The sequence below is a fragment of the Bos mutus genome, chromosome 13 (genome assembly GCF_027580195.1).
Source record: "Bos mutus isolate GX-2022 chromosome 13, NWIPB_WYAK_1.1, whole genome shotgun sequence".
In the NCBI taxonomy this organism is placed as follows: Eukaryota; Metazoa; Chordata; class Mammalia; order Artiodactyla; family Bovidae; genus Bos; species Bos mutus.
Genome location: NC_091629.1, coordinates 8,619,261 through 8,633,456, shown reverse-complemented (window position 1 = coordinate 8,633,456; position 14,196 = coordinate 8,619,261). Strand labels below are relative to the sequence as shown.

General features: G+C 40.1%; 1 protein-coding gene across 1 annotated transcript in view; it reads left to right on the top strand.

Moving 5' to 3' along the window:
* Positions 1–14,196, top strand: part of LOC138990501 (coiled-coil domain-containing protein 7-like) — a 170,932-nt gene that overhangs the window by 56,980 nt on the left and 99,756 nt on the right. The window contains exons 8-10 of the mRNA XM_070382052.1: positions 1,705–1,815; positions 6,823–6,933; positions 11,037–11,147. Of these exons, the coding sequence (XP_070238153.1) occupies positions 1,705–1,815; positions 6,823–6,933; positions 11,037–11,147 (333 nt within the window). The remainder of the gene's footprint in view (positions 1–1,704; positions 1,816–6,822; positions 6,934–11,036; positions 11,148–14,196) is intronic.

The window sequence follows — 14,196 nt, the reverse complement described above, 5'->3', positions numbered from 1 at the left end:
GTAGTCTGGTAGGTTTGCAGTCTTCCATGTGCCCCACTGAAATGACCCTGAGTGCAGCAGTGCTCATCACAGCTTGGGGTTGATGTGAGTTGGAGTTCACATAGAAAATACATCTGCACTACTGATGTATTCAGTAGTGGGAGCTATGAAATTGAGGTTTGTAATGCCCAAAGGCACCCGCACTATGGTCAGGTGTAAGTAAGGGTCAGAAAGCATTCCTGTGTTCCTCTAATCCTGGTGTCAGAGTTGTGGAGATAACAGTCATTGGTAAAGTAGAAGCCAAATGGCCTAAGGTATGCAATCTTCCCCCACTGCACTTTGAACTCTCATTTGGCATACATCATCAGATGCCACTGGGGATAAGGATGATGGTCTAATCCCTAATCATGTTTATTTTGAAAAGTCAAGTATTATAGGTGAAAATAGGCAGAGTTGTGGAATTCATCTTAGGATCACTGCCAGCGGGGGAGAGCAGAGGGAACACATTATTGATACTAAGTATCATCATTATTAGTACTAAGTATCATCACTGTTTTGATTCATATGAGGCTGTTTTGGCCTCCATGGTCCACTTTCTGGCACAAGATGAGTGGTGGAGAGTCCATCCATCCCTTTCTTGAGCCTCCATTGCTGGGTAACTAGACTGTTTCCAGTGGCAGGGAGTTTACCATGCCTGGACAGAAGTTTTCAGAAACTAAGTGTCAGCCAGGAAAGGAAGGAGATTGTCTCAGGTGTTTGTGTCTTTTCTTCCGCGTCCCCTCCCTTGTCCTTCTTGGACACAGTGGCCCCTGTCAAGGAACTCAGAACCAGGTGTTCTGTTAAGACACAGCCAGCAAGGTGCCAGTGTCCCACACTAAGTTAACAAGAGTAGCTCCTCTACAGTGGAGTCTATGTAGTCTCCTCTGGTTGCTGGTCCGGTGGAACTGAGAAACCTGGATTCTTTTTCTTTAGACATGATTCTCAAAACTTCAGTATATCTTGGAGTATCCATCAGTGTCAGAGAGAAGCTGAGAGCAAATAGGAGTCACTGGGTACAACTCAGTCAGCCATGTCTGTAGCGACTAATTGACCCACTGTAATAGTTTTTGGTTTTTATTTCCTATATTTCCTTTTTAAAAGATGAATACATTTATCACTTTTTTCAAGTTCCTTTTCTTCATGTCTTCCTTCCTCCTACCTTCCTGCTTGCCTGCCTGTAGCATACTATATATTCCCTGTCAGGTTGTTTCTTGCCCATTAAGAGTTAAATCCTAGAAATGCTTCTGAGTCAATTTGTTGGGTCTTCATTCCTTTTATACTTGCTTGTACAGCTGTGTGTGCCACATTATATCCCATAGTCTGTGTTTTCTTAGTTTACATGCATTACTTTAGCCTACCAGTCTCCCATGCTTTTATATTTAAGTGGCTTTGACTATTTTGCTGTTATGAATAATTTGTATGGGTATATTTTCATTGTTTAGTGTTTCAATATGTATTACCTGAAAATATTTGGAAAACTCAGAAAATGACAGACTAATACAAAACATATTAGAAGTCCAAGAATATTAATGATGTGCTAAAATACCTTTCATGCACCCTTGTTAACATTCTTCCCACAGTTTTCTTGTACAACCTGGCATTTGATGATGTTCTTATAACTTCATAAAAATGAAGTTTTTTGTGAAGTTTTTTTATTTAGTGGGCCAAATTCTTCTCTTTATGCAGCTCAGGATGAAGTACCAGATAGAAATCGTATTCTTCATCATCAAGACTCAGTGTCAAAATCAGAGATTCAAGTAAAGAAACCAAGCTTGCACAAAGGGGAAGGACTTACTGGTAAGTATAAAAACTATGGAAAACATGAAATTATTTTATATTAAACTCACTAGAAGATGTTTTTATTTTGGTTCATGTTATATATTTTTGAACATGTATTTTATAGAAATGTTATACTTCGACTAAAGTGTGACTACCATGAGATATCTAGAGGAAAAAAGCAGAAATATTGTTAAACTTTGATTGGAATTTCTGTTCTTAAGATTATTTTGTGAGAAGATGAATGCCCCAAGGCCCAATAGTAGGTGAATAACTGTCTCTCCAAAGTAGAGTGCCTTTCAGCCAGCTCCAGGTAATTGTGGATACAGAAGCCCAACAGACGCTTCTATGCATGGCAGGGGCATTTTGCCATAGATTCCTTTGCCAAAAAAGTATTTCTGAGATCTGTAAATCAAGCATCTGATTTGTTCTGGAGGCCCTGTTGGAGGGCCTTTAGGGCCTTAGCTGTGTCCTCACTAAAAGGAAGCAGCTTTTCTGGTAACCCCAGAGATCAGAGTCATTAAGAGCTCCACATGGGGAAATGAGAATGCACGTGGTCAAAGAGTCCCACTATTTGCTTGGCCTGTTTTATTTATTGGAGTTGAATAGTTGGCAGTCCTATCCTCTGGAATGAGAAGTCATACCCCTTAGAGATCATGCCCAGGAGTTTCACTAGGGTACCAGGTAATTAACTGAGTATACTAATGGCCCAGCCAAGAGCCACTGGTGGTTCCACAGGGCATCTAGGCCTTATTTGGTGTGTCCTTGTCTTGGCCCACTAGAGTGAAAACTAGTCCTCTCTGTGGGAGCAGGTGCTTCAAAGTCATGACCTGTGCACTGATTACTGATACCTGAGCAATTTGATGGCCATATGAAGGACGTTAGTGCTCATGTAGCTACAGTTATGAAACAGTTTACCACAATTACTCGTTTGCTCAATCCTGTAATGCTTCTCAAGTGGTTTCAGAATAGCTTTGAACATACCACTTGATAAACAAACCAGATTTTAAAAAGATTTCATGACTTGCTGTTATTCTCCCTCCCATTCTCATCTCAATCCCATGTCCAAGAGTGAGGGTTTATGTTAAATACTATATTGAGAAGTTACCACTTCTATTTTGCCTTCAGTTGTTTCATTTCATAAGTTTGCTTTCTCTTTGCATTCGATCTTCTTACCCTCACTGATTTAATTATGTTTTGAAATACATGGAGCATGAACCTACTTCCAAAAGTTAAAAAGTATATAAAGAGCTATGCTTAGAAGCTTATTATTCCTTCCTCAGTCTTCCCTCTCATCTTGTTGGTAACCATATACATTGTTTTGTGATAGGTTTCCTGTGTTTCCTGTATTTTTTCTCTCCATCCTTGTTTTTTCTCATTTCTAAGATACCCATACCAGTTTTCCTTTTTTTAGTTTTTTTTTAAACGTAACATTATTCCTGATGATCCCTTTAAGAAATCCCTTTAAATCAGTAGGTAGAGATTCATTTCACTCAGTTTATAGCACTGTGTACAGCTGTACCACAGTATTTACCATAATTCATATTATTCCATAGTGGATAGCATGTATCCTAGTTTATTGAACTAATCTTCTTTGCTTTAAAATGTATATGGTTTTGAATATTTTGCACTTACAAATACATTGTATTCAATAACCATGTACATACTCATTTGTATTTTTAGTTCTATGAATTTGTATTAGTCTGAAGTATAAACAGGACTTCCTAGGAGGTGCGGGGGTAAAGAATCCACCTGCCAGTGCAGAAGACATAAGAGACACAGGTTCTAGCTGAGTCAAGAAGATCTCCTGGAATTGGAAATGGCTACCTACTGCAGTATCCTTGCCTGAAAATTCCATGGACAGAGGAGCCTGGCAAGCTACAGTCCATGGGGTCCCAAAGAGTTGAACACGACTAAGCAACTGGATATACACACAAAGTATAAATAACCTAGGAAAAATAGAGACTTTATATATGGATGTTTCTATGTATGTATGTATATTATGTTGTTACAGCCTCTTTAAAGTATATTCATTTAAAATATTCTCACAATTTCTAGTCACATGTTATTTATGGTAATTTACTTATGTGTGCTCAGTCTCTTCAGTTGTGTCCGACTCCTTGTGATCCTATGGACTGTAGCCTGCCAGATTCCTCTGCCCATGGAATTTCCCAGGCAAGAATACTGGACTAGAATGCCATTTCCTTCTCTGGGGGATTTTCCTCATCCAGGGATCGAACCAGCATCTCCTGTATTGCAGGCACATTCTTTTCCACTAAGCCACTGGGGAAGTCCCAAAGTGAAAGTAAAAGTCGTTCAGTCATGTCCAACTCTTTGTGACCCCATGGTCTCCAGGTCAGAATACTGGAGTGGGTAACCATTCCCTTCTCCAGAGGATCTTCCCAACCTAGGAATTGAACCCAGTTCTCCCACATTGCAGCCAGATTCTTTACCAGCTGAGCCACCAGGGAAGCGCAAGAATACTTGAGTGGGTAGCCTATTCCCTTCTCCGATGGAACTTGCCAACCCAGGAATCAAACTGGGGTCTTCTGCATTACAGGAGGATTCTTTACCAGCTGAACTGCCAGGGAAGCCCAATTTACTTAACTTTATCAAAATGAGAAAAAAATTCACAGTATACTTATTGTAAGTATGAAACCAAGAGATTTTATTGCAGATCTCGTCTTAGCAAACACCCTCCTCTAACAACACAAGAGAAGACTCTACACATGGACATCACCAGATGGTCAACACTAAACCAGATTGATTATATTCTTTGCAGCCAAAGATGGAGAAGCTCTATACAGTCAGCAAAACCAAGATCGGGACCTGACTGTTGCTCAGATCATGGACTCCTTATTGCCAAATTCAGACTTAAATTGAAGAAAGTAGGGAAAACCACTAGACCATTCAGATATGACCTAAATCAAATCCCTTATGATTATACAGTAGAAGTGAAAAATAGATTTAAGGGACTAGATCTTATAGATAGAGTGCCTGATGAACTATGGACGTAGGTTCATGATATTGTACAGCAGACAGGGATCAAGACCATCCCCAAGAAAAAGAAATGCAAAAAAGCAAAATGGCTGTCTGAGGAGGCCTTACAAATAGCTGTGAAAAGAAGAGAAGCCAAAAGCAAAGGAGAAAAGGAAAGATATACCCATTTGAATGCAGAGTTCTAAAGAATAGCAAGGAGAGGTAAGAAAGCCTTCCTCAGTGATCAGTGCAAAGAAATAGAGGAAAACAACAGGATGGGAAAGACTAGAGATCTCTTCAAGAAAATTAGAGATACCAAGGGAACATTTCATGCAAAGATGGGATCAACAAAGGACAGAAATGGTATGGACCTAACATAAGCAGAAGATATTAAGAAGAGGTGGCAAGAATACACAGAAGAACTATACAAAAAAAATCTTCATGACCCAGATAATCACAATGGTGTGATCACTGACGTAGAGCCAGACATCCTGGAATGTGAAGTCAAGTGGGCCTTAGGAAGCATCACTATGAACAAATCTAGTGGAAGTGATGGAATTCCAGTTGGGCTATTTCAAATCCTGAAAGATGATGCTGTGACAGTGCTGCACTCAATATGCCAGCAAATTTGGAAAACTCAGCAGTGGCCACAGGACTGGAAAAGGTCAGTTTTCATTCCAATCCCAAAGAAAGGTGATGCCAAAGAATGCTCAAACTATTGCACAATTGCACTCATCTCACACGCTAGTAAAGTAATGCTCAAAATCCTCCAAGCCAGGCTTCAGCAATAAGACTGAAGGCTTCTGAACTGTGAACTTCCGTATGTTCAAACTGGTTTTATAAAAGGCAGAGGAACCAGAGATCAAATTGCCAACATCCGCTGGATCATCAAAAAAGCAAGAGAGTTCCAGAAAAACATCTATTTCTGCTTTATTGACTATGCCAAAGCCTTTGACTGTGTGGATCACAATAAACTGTGGAAAGTACTTCAAGAGATGGGAATACCAGACCACCTGATCTGCCTCTTGAGAAATCTATATGCAGATCAGGAAGCAACAGTTAGAACTGGACATGGAACAACAGACTGGTTCCAAATAGGAAAAGGAGTATGTCAAGGCTGTATATTGTCACCCTGCTTATTTAACTTATATGCAGAGGACATCATGAGAAATGCTGGACTGGAAGAAGCACAAGCTGGAATCAAGATTGCTGGGAGGAAATATCAATAACCTCAGATATGCAGATGACACCACCCTCATGGCAGAAAGTGAAGAAGAACTAAAGAGCCTCTGGATGGAAGTGAGAGAGGAGAGTGAAAAAGTTGGCTTAAAGCTCAACATTCAGAAAACTAAGATCATGGCATCCAGTCCCATCACTTCATGGCAAATAGATGGGGAAACAGTGGCAGACTTTATTTTTTTGGGCTCCAGAATCACTGCAGATGGCGGTCGCAGCCATGGAATTAAAAGATGCTTGCTCCTTATAAGGAAAGTTATGACCAACCTAGATAGCATATTCAAAAGCAGAGATGACATTTTGCCAACAAAGGTCCATCTAGTCAAGCCTATGGTTTTTCCAGTAGTCATGTTTGGATGTGAGAGTTGGACTATAGAGAAAGCTGAGTGCTGAAGAATTGATGCTTTTGAACTGTGGTGTTGAAGAAGACTCTTCAGAGTCCCTTAGACTGCAAGGAGGTCCAACCAGTCCATTCTAAAGGAATATCAGTCCTGAATGTTCATTGGAAGGACTGATGTTTAAGCCGAAACCCCAATACTTTGGCCACTTGATGCGAAAAGCTGATTCATTGGGAAAGACCCTGATCCTGGGAAAGACTGAAGGCAGGAGGAGAAGGGGTTGACAGAGGATGAGATGGTTGGATGGCATCACTGACTCAATAGGGGATGAGTTTGAGTGAACTCCGGGAGTTGGTGATGGACAGGGAGGCCTGGCATGCTGCAGTTCATGGGGTTGCAAAGAGTCGGACACGACTGAGCAACTGAACTGAACTGATGTGTCTATGAAGGAATTTAATGAATCTGTTTTGTGCAGCTCCTGATGATGTGCCTGACAATACTCCTGTGCTTCAGCATCAAGATTCAGTGTCAAAACTCCCAATGCAAGTACAGAAACAGATATCTTCTGGAGAAGGAAAACACGGTAGTAAGTACAACAGTTATAGATGCCTTTAAATTTTTAAAAAATTAATCTTACCTGATCTTTTTTCTTTAGTTCATGAATATGTGTTTGAGCACGTATAGCAATTTTGCACTTCAAATATGAATAATATAAAAAATTAGAGAACTGGAACCATTTAACATTTGGCTGATATTTCTTGTTATAAGGCTGCATTGTAGAGACACTTCTTGCTTATTAACCACCAAGGCCCAGTAACTGCTCAGTAGTCTTTCAAAGTGATTCTATACTTTCAGCCACCAGTAAGAGATTAGGGGTCCATAAGCTGGGTGGATACCTCAGATGTGTGGCTGTGTTCTTTTGCCACAGACTCCAGTAGGCATCAGAGAGACCTGTAACTTAAAAGACAGTGGATTCAAGGGGCCAAGGAAAAGGTTTTCCTGTGTAGCCATTTAAAGGATCTCCAGGCCCTGGTCAGCGTACAGGTCTTTTTGATAACCTAATTGCTGGGTGCTGTCATCAAGATGGCCATGTAGGGGGATGTGTGAGTACCAGTTTCTGAACAGTCCCACCAGTCATTGGGGATCCTTTGTATTTGTACGGGCTGAGAGCCTGAGTGTGACTAAAACTCAGGCAATTATTGCCTCCAGAGAGAGTCCTACTCTCCCTTCCCAGTTAGGAACTTCCCATGAGTCTTGGGTCCTTGTTTCTTGTCCCAGTAATATCCTAGACATGTTGCTACATATGGGTCAAAATGGCATCCAGTGCTGGTTGGGTAGTACCCTTGCCTGGACCAACTAGGAGACATTCCTTACTCTGCAGAAGGCTAGTCCTACATCTGGGAGTGAAATTTCCTGGTCATGGCCTTGTGGAAGGACATTAAAGGAGTATTGAAAAGTATTACACAAAAGGCAAACAGATCCTGATCATCTGTGTGGACAGGGATGCTGAAAAGGGCATTTGCAATAAGAATTGATTCAGACCTATTTTTCTGAACTTGGGCAAGAGTCACAGTGTCATCAGGTAATGGTGTTTCCAAACATTGTACTATACTGTTGAGTGACTGAGGATTGAGTTTCCAAGCACCCAAGGCCTTTTGGGAAGCTCAGATAGTGAACCTGGGCTTCCTAAGCACAGCAACAGTAGCAGTTTTCTTGTTGTTTTTGTTTGTTTTTAATTGCTGAGCCTGTTAATGCTCTTTTTGAGGGACAAAACTTCTAGCTGGTAGTTTGGTAGGTTTGCTGTCTTCCATATGTCCCACTAAAATTTTCTTAACTACAATAATTTTGTTTATGGCTTGAATTAGGTGCTATCAGGTATGCATATCAACAATATGTCTCTAATAATAATCCATTCAGTAGTAGTGCCACAATAATGATATGTTATATCTGTAGTCAAGCTTGGTAGGGGTCTTGGTGGTGGTGGCTTCTGACAGGAAATCAGAGCCTTATCCATTTCTCCTCATTCTCATCCCAGGGATTTTGGGGGTCATAGTCAGCTGTGCATCGTTATCCCAAAAGTCCAAAATATGCAGTTCTTCCCCATGTGTACTTTGAACTTTGACCCTTTCACAGGACCTCATTTCCTCACTTTGTGCATAGGACATTTCATAGTCTTGTTTTTTTTATTTTTTATTTTTTTGTAGTGTCTTTTTTTTTAATTTAAATTTACTTATTTTAATTAGAGACTAATTACTTTACAATATTGTATTGGTTTTTTTTTAATGTAAAAAGTTTAGGTAAAAATTGGTAGGACTCTATGATTCATTTTAGAATATCCTGGGAGAAGAAGGAAGAGCACTTCTATTAGTTGTAGGAATCATTACCAGGCAGACCTGAGGGAGGGTTGCCATTTGGCCTCTAAAGGACCCCATGGACTGTAGCATGCCAGGCTTCCCTGTCCTTCACCATCTCCCAGAGCTTGAAAGGACATGAGTTATGAGTTTCTAAGTGGAGAACCCACTGATCTCTTCTTTTGCGCTCCCATTGTTTAACAATAAGACCCAGAGGTTTATTTGGAAAAGCCCTACCAAATCCTCCAGTTACATGTGCTCAGTTACCATTTTAATGTCACTTTCTGTGATGATCTCTCTCTGTTATTTTGGCAGTAGTTACATTTACCCTGCCCAGGAATTTGTCAGTTAACATCTGGATTATGTCGCTGACAAATTGATCTAACTTTCTGAGGAGGTTTATTTGAGCTAGATAACCAGCAGGAATGGCACTAATTAACCTAGAGTCTTGTTATTAATAACAATCTCATTATCTATCACTGTCACTGTCTCCTTGTAGAATCTGGGGACCACCAGTGTAGTTTGCAGAGATGCTGTCCTCTCAAAGCTTGGTCTAAACATGTGTTTTGGTCATAGGAAACCCATCACTGTTGGGCCAAAGCTGTCAGAGCCCAAATAGTTCCCAGATGAGGAAGAAGGATGTGGATGTTCCTCTTAGCCTCCTTGATCAAATTTTCTGCTTTCAGGACACTCTTAAACAGGTCCACCCACACAGTAACACTGTTCTTGCTAACTTTAAGAAAATTACCTCCTTGAAATCAGTTCATTCCATATTTTGCTTGCTTGAAAATTTTATGAATTAGTAAAATTATCAGACTAGAAGTAGAAAGTGTTGAAGGAAAAAAAAGTAGGGTAAAAAAGATTCCTACTTCATCATGCAAGTGAACAACCCAAGTCTGTGAGATCTCTTTATATCATGGACAATGCAATCTCAAAGTGTTCTATATTCATTTAATTCAATCATGGGTCTCAGTAACTTGCTGTATTGTAGGCTGTCCATTGTTGTTGGTGCTGTGTGCTGTGCCTAGTCGCTCAGTCATGTCCTACTCTTTGCAACCCCATGAACTGTAGCCCGCCAGAATGGGGACCTCATTAAAGTTGACAACAATCATTGGGTGCAACTGAGTTTGCAGAGGATGTGACAATTTTTAGTACTGTCATCAGAGGACAAGGAGTACCCAGGGATTGCTTCCATAAATTTCCCAGAGTCCTTCTGTTAGATCACTAATTCCACCAGGCATTTTGGCAGGGATTCTGGGGCTAAAGAGAAGGACCATCATTACCCCTCTAGCCCAGGAAGCTTGCATAAACAATTTGCTAGCCCTCTCCAAGAGTGCCCCCAGGCGTTCCTAACGTAGCATTTCTTGAGACTCATAGCTGTTGGTAGCAAAGTGCATTGTTAGACCTTCAGACTCTTGCAATTGACCAACTAGTACTCCCCAACAGGCCTTGTAGTCCTCTCTAGTGTCTCCCCAAAACCCTGGGGGATCTTCATGCTTTTTACTTTTCCAGAAAGACATTGTGCTTAATTGGGCCACTCTGCCTGCCACCATTTGTCACTGAGAAGAGAGCTATCAGTTGTGAAGGTGATCTGTAAAGACAATGAACCAAACTGAAAGTAAAAGGCCTTTATTCACTTACTGCAATAATTAAGTAGGAGTCTAAACATGAAAGGGCACGAGCTCTACCGGTGTTCCCACCAGTCTTTCTTTCTCCCATGACATCTGGCAAGCATTTGATGTATTGATAATAGGGGAAGGGAATGTCTCATTCTGGGTACAGATATTTGTACCACATCACATCACCTGTACACCATGTATACTACAATTTATATACATATATCATCATATACTATAATTGGTACTATGTTACTTTTTCATTTTATTGAGATATATTTGACATATATCATTGTGTATGTTTAAGATATACTGCATAATTATTTGATTTACATATATTGTGGAAGGTACTATACTATTGTTTGAACACTCAGATGATTTTGAATATCTTGTGATTACAAATGATGCTATAATGACCAACCTTATGCACAAGTATTTTCATTGGTTCGTCTGTACATATATATTATCCAAAGCATAAATAATTTATGAACATTAGAATCTACTATAAACATATTGATACCTGAGAATATTTATAAAACAAAGAGACAGCTTCAATAAATATCCATTAAAAATATTCTGTAAATTTTCATATCAGGTCTATTGTTATGATAATTTACTTAGGACTTTATGCAAATGAGAGAAAATGTTTCTGAGTTTAAAATCTAGAATTTTTACAGTCGTAATTTTTCCTATTAAGAGACTTAAATTATCTCTTTATATAGCTCCTGATAAAGTGCCAGGTGGAAATCTTATACTTGAACATGAAGATTCAGAGTTAAAAAAACAAGCACAAGTAAAGAAACAAAGAACTTCCATAGGAGAAAGACTCAAGAGTAAGTATGATAATTAGCAATAACTTTATATAGTTTTAAGTTAAATATGTCAGAAGAGCTTTATTTGGTTCATAAACATGTGTTTGAACAAATATTTTGTAGAAATTTAAAACTTTGACATAAAATATGATAACCCTGATAAAATTATAGAACAAAAGCAAATGTATTATATGTTTTGTTTGCAATTTCTTATCCTAGGATTATTACATGACCAAAGTCATGCTCCTATTATTCACCAACACCAATAATAGACCTCATAAAGAATATGTACTTTTTAGCCAGCTCTGGCAGATTATGGACTCAAAGCCCAGTGAATGACTTTGATGTGTGGTAGTGGCCATAGATTGCCATAGGCAAAGAGAGATGTTACTGAGGTTTCTAACTGAAACAGTGCTTGGAAATGAGAGGGCTCCATGAAAAGGGCACATAGGGCAGTCAGCTGAAGGGCTTCCAGCAGATCCTGCCCATCAAGGCCCCAAGCAGACAGTGGTCTTTGTGGGAACCTGATGGATGCTAGGTGATCCTGTGAGAGTGAGGCTGTGTCTGTGTAGTCCCACCAGTTACTCTAATGATTTTCATTTCAGAAGCAGAGAGGGTCAAAAGAATGACAGTCATTTTCTCTGAACTATGCCCCTTACAGATCATGCTCAGGAATTTTACTTCAGTTTTGAGTCTTTGTACCTTGTTGTTAATGGCCTAACTGCATCCTACTTGTAAGCAAATAGAACATCCTGTTCTTTTGGGGTACTGCCCTTGTCTGAGCCCACTAGGATGATTTCTTTGAAAGAGTGGAAGGCTAGTGCTCCCTCCAGGAGCAGGACTTTTCCCAAGTCTTAACCTATTCATTGATTACAGATAGAGAATTTAGGGAGTCTCATGGGAAGATCTTGGTGGTGCACTATAACCCCTACTGCATAACATCAGACTAATCCTTTCATCCACGTGGAGAGTGATGCTGAGAAGGGCATCTGTGATGTCAGCTGCATTGTACCAAGATTCTTTATCTTGAATAATATCTTCTCTAAGTGTCACAATGTCAGGTACCACTGGTGCCAGAGACAGTTCTAATGCTTTTTGTTCAGTTCAATTCAGTCGCTCAGTTCTGTCCGACTCTTTGCGACCCCATGAATCGCAGCACGCCAGGCCTCCTTGTCCATCACCAACTCCCGAAGTTTACCCAAACTCATGCCCATCGAGTCGGTGATGCCATCCAGCCATCTCATCCTCTGTTGTCCCTTTCTCCTCCTGCCCCCAATCCCTCCCAGCTCAGAGTCTTTTCCAATGAGTCAACTCTTCACATGAGGTGGCCAAAGTATTGGAGTTTCAGCTTCAGCATCAGTCCTTCCAATGAACACCCAGAACTGATCTCCTTTAGGATGGACTGGTTGGATCTCCTTGCAGTCCAAGGGACTCTCAAGAGTCTTCTCCAACACCACAGTTCAAAAGCATCAATTCTTTGGCACTCAGCTTACTTCACAGTCCAACTCTCACATCCATACATGACCACTGGAAAAACCATAGCCTTGACTAGGCGGACCTTTGTTGGCAAAGTAATGTCTCTGTTTTTGAATATGCTAAGTTGGTCATAACTTTCCTTCCAAGGAGCAAGTGTCTTTTAATTTCATGGCTGCAGTCATCATCTACAGTGATTTTGGAGCCCCAGAAAATAAAGTCTGACACTGTTTCCACTGTTTCCCCATTTATTTGCCATGAAGTGATGGGACTGGATGCCATGATCTTAGTTTTCTTTTTTTTTTTTTTTTTTTTCATGATCTTAGTTTTCTGAATGTTGAGCTTTAAGTCAACTTTTTCACTCTCCTCTTTCACTTTCATCAAGAGGCTTTTTAGTTCCTCTTCACTTTCTGCCATAAGGGTGGTGTCATCTGCATATCTGAGGTTATTGATATTTCTCCCAGCAATCTTGATTTCAGCTTGTGTTTCTTCCAGTCCAGTGTTTCTCATGATGTACTCTGCATAGAAGTTAAATAAGCAGGGTGACAATATACAGCCTTGATGTACTCCTTTTCCTATTTGGAACCAGTCTGTTGTTCCATGTCCAGTTCTAACTGTTGCTTCCTGACCTGCATATAGGTTTCTCAAGAGGCAGGTCAAGTGGTCTGGTATTCCCATCTCTTTCAGAATTTTCCACAGTTTATTGTGATCCACACAGTCAAAGGCTTTGGCATAGTCAATAAAGCAGAAATAGATGTTTTCCTGGAACTCTCTTGCTTTTTCGATGATTCAGCAGATGTTGGCAATTTGATCTCTGGTTCCTCTGCCTTTTCTAAAACCAGCTTGAACATCTGGAAGTTCATGGTTCACATATTGCTGAATCCTGGCTTGGAGAATTTTGAGCATTACTTTACTAGCGTGTGAGATGAGTGCAATTGTGCGGTAGTTTGAGCATTCTTTGGCATCACCTTTCTTTGGGATTGGAATGAAAACTGACCTTTTCTAGTCCTGTGGCCACTGCTGAGTTTTCCAAATTTGCGGGCATATTGAGTGCAGCACTTTCATAGCATCATCTTTTAGGATTTGAAATAGCTCAACTGGAATTCCATCCCTCCACTAGCTTTGTTCAGAGTGATGCTTTCTAAGGCCCACTTGACTTCACATTCCAAGACATCTGGCTCTAGGTGAGTGATCACACCATCATAATTACCTGGTCATGAAGATCTTTTTTGTATAACTCTTCTGTGTATTCTTGCCACCTCTTCTTCACATCTTCTGCTTCTGTTATGTCCATACCATTTCTGTCCTTTATCGAGCCCATCTTTGCTTGAAATGTTCCCTTGGTATCTCTAATTTTCTTGAAGAGATCTCTAGTCTTTCCCATTCTGTTGTTTTCCTCTATTTCTTTGCATTGATCGCTGAGGAAGGTTTTCTTATCTCCCCTTAACGTACTCCATTAAAATACCCTAAACTCAGTAAATCTCACAGTGGGGACATGGTGGGGGTTGTGCTAGTTGATATAAAAAGTACATTTCTACCAATAACATATTCTTTAATAGAAACCACAATATTTGGGGTTTTTAGAGGCCCAAAGTGT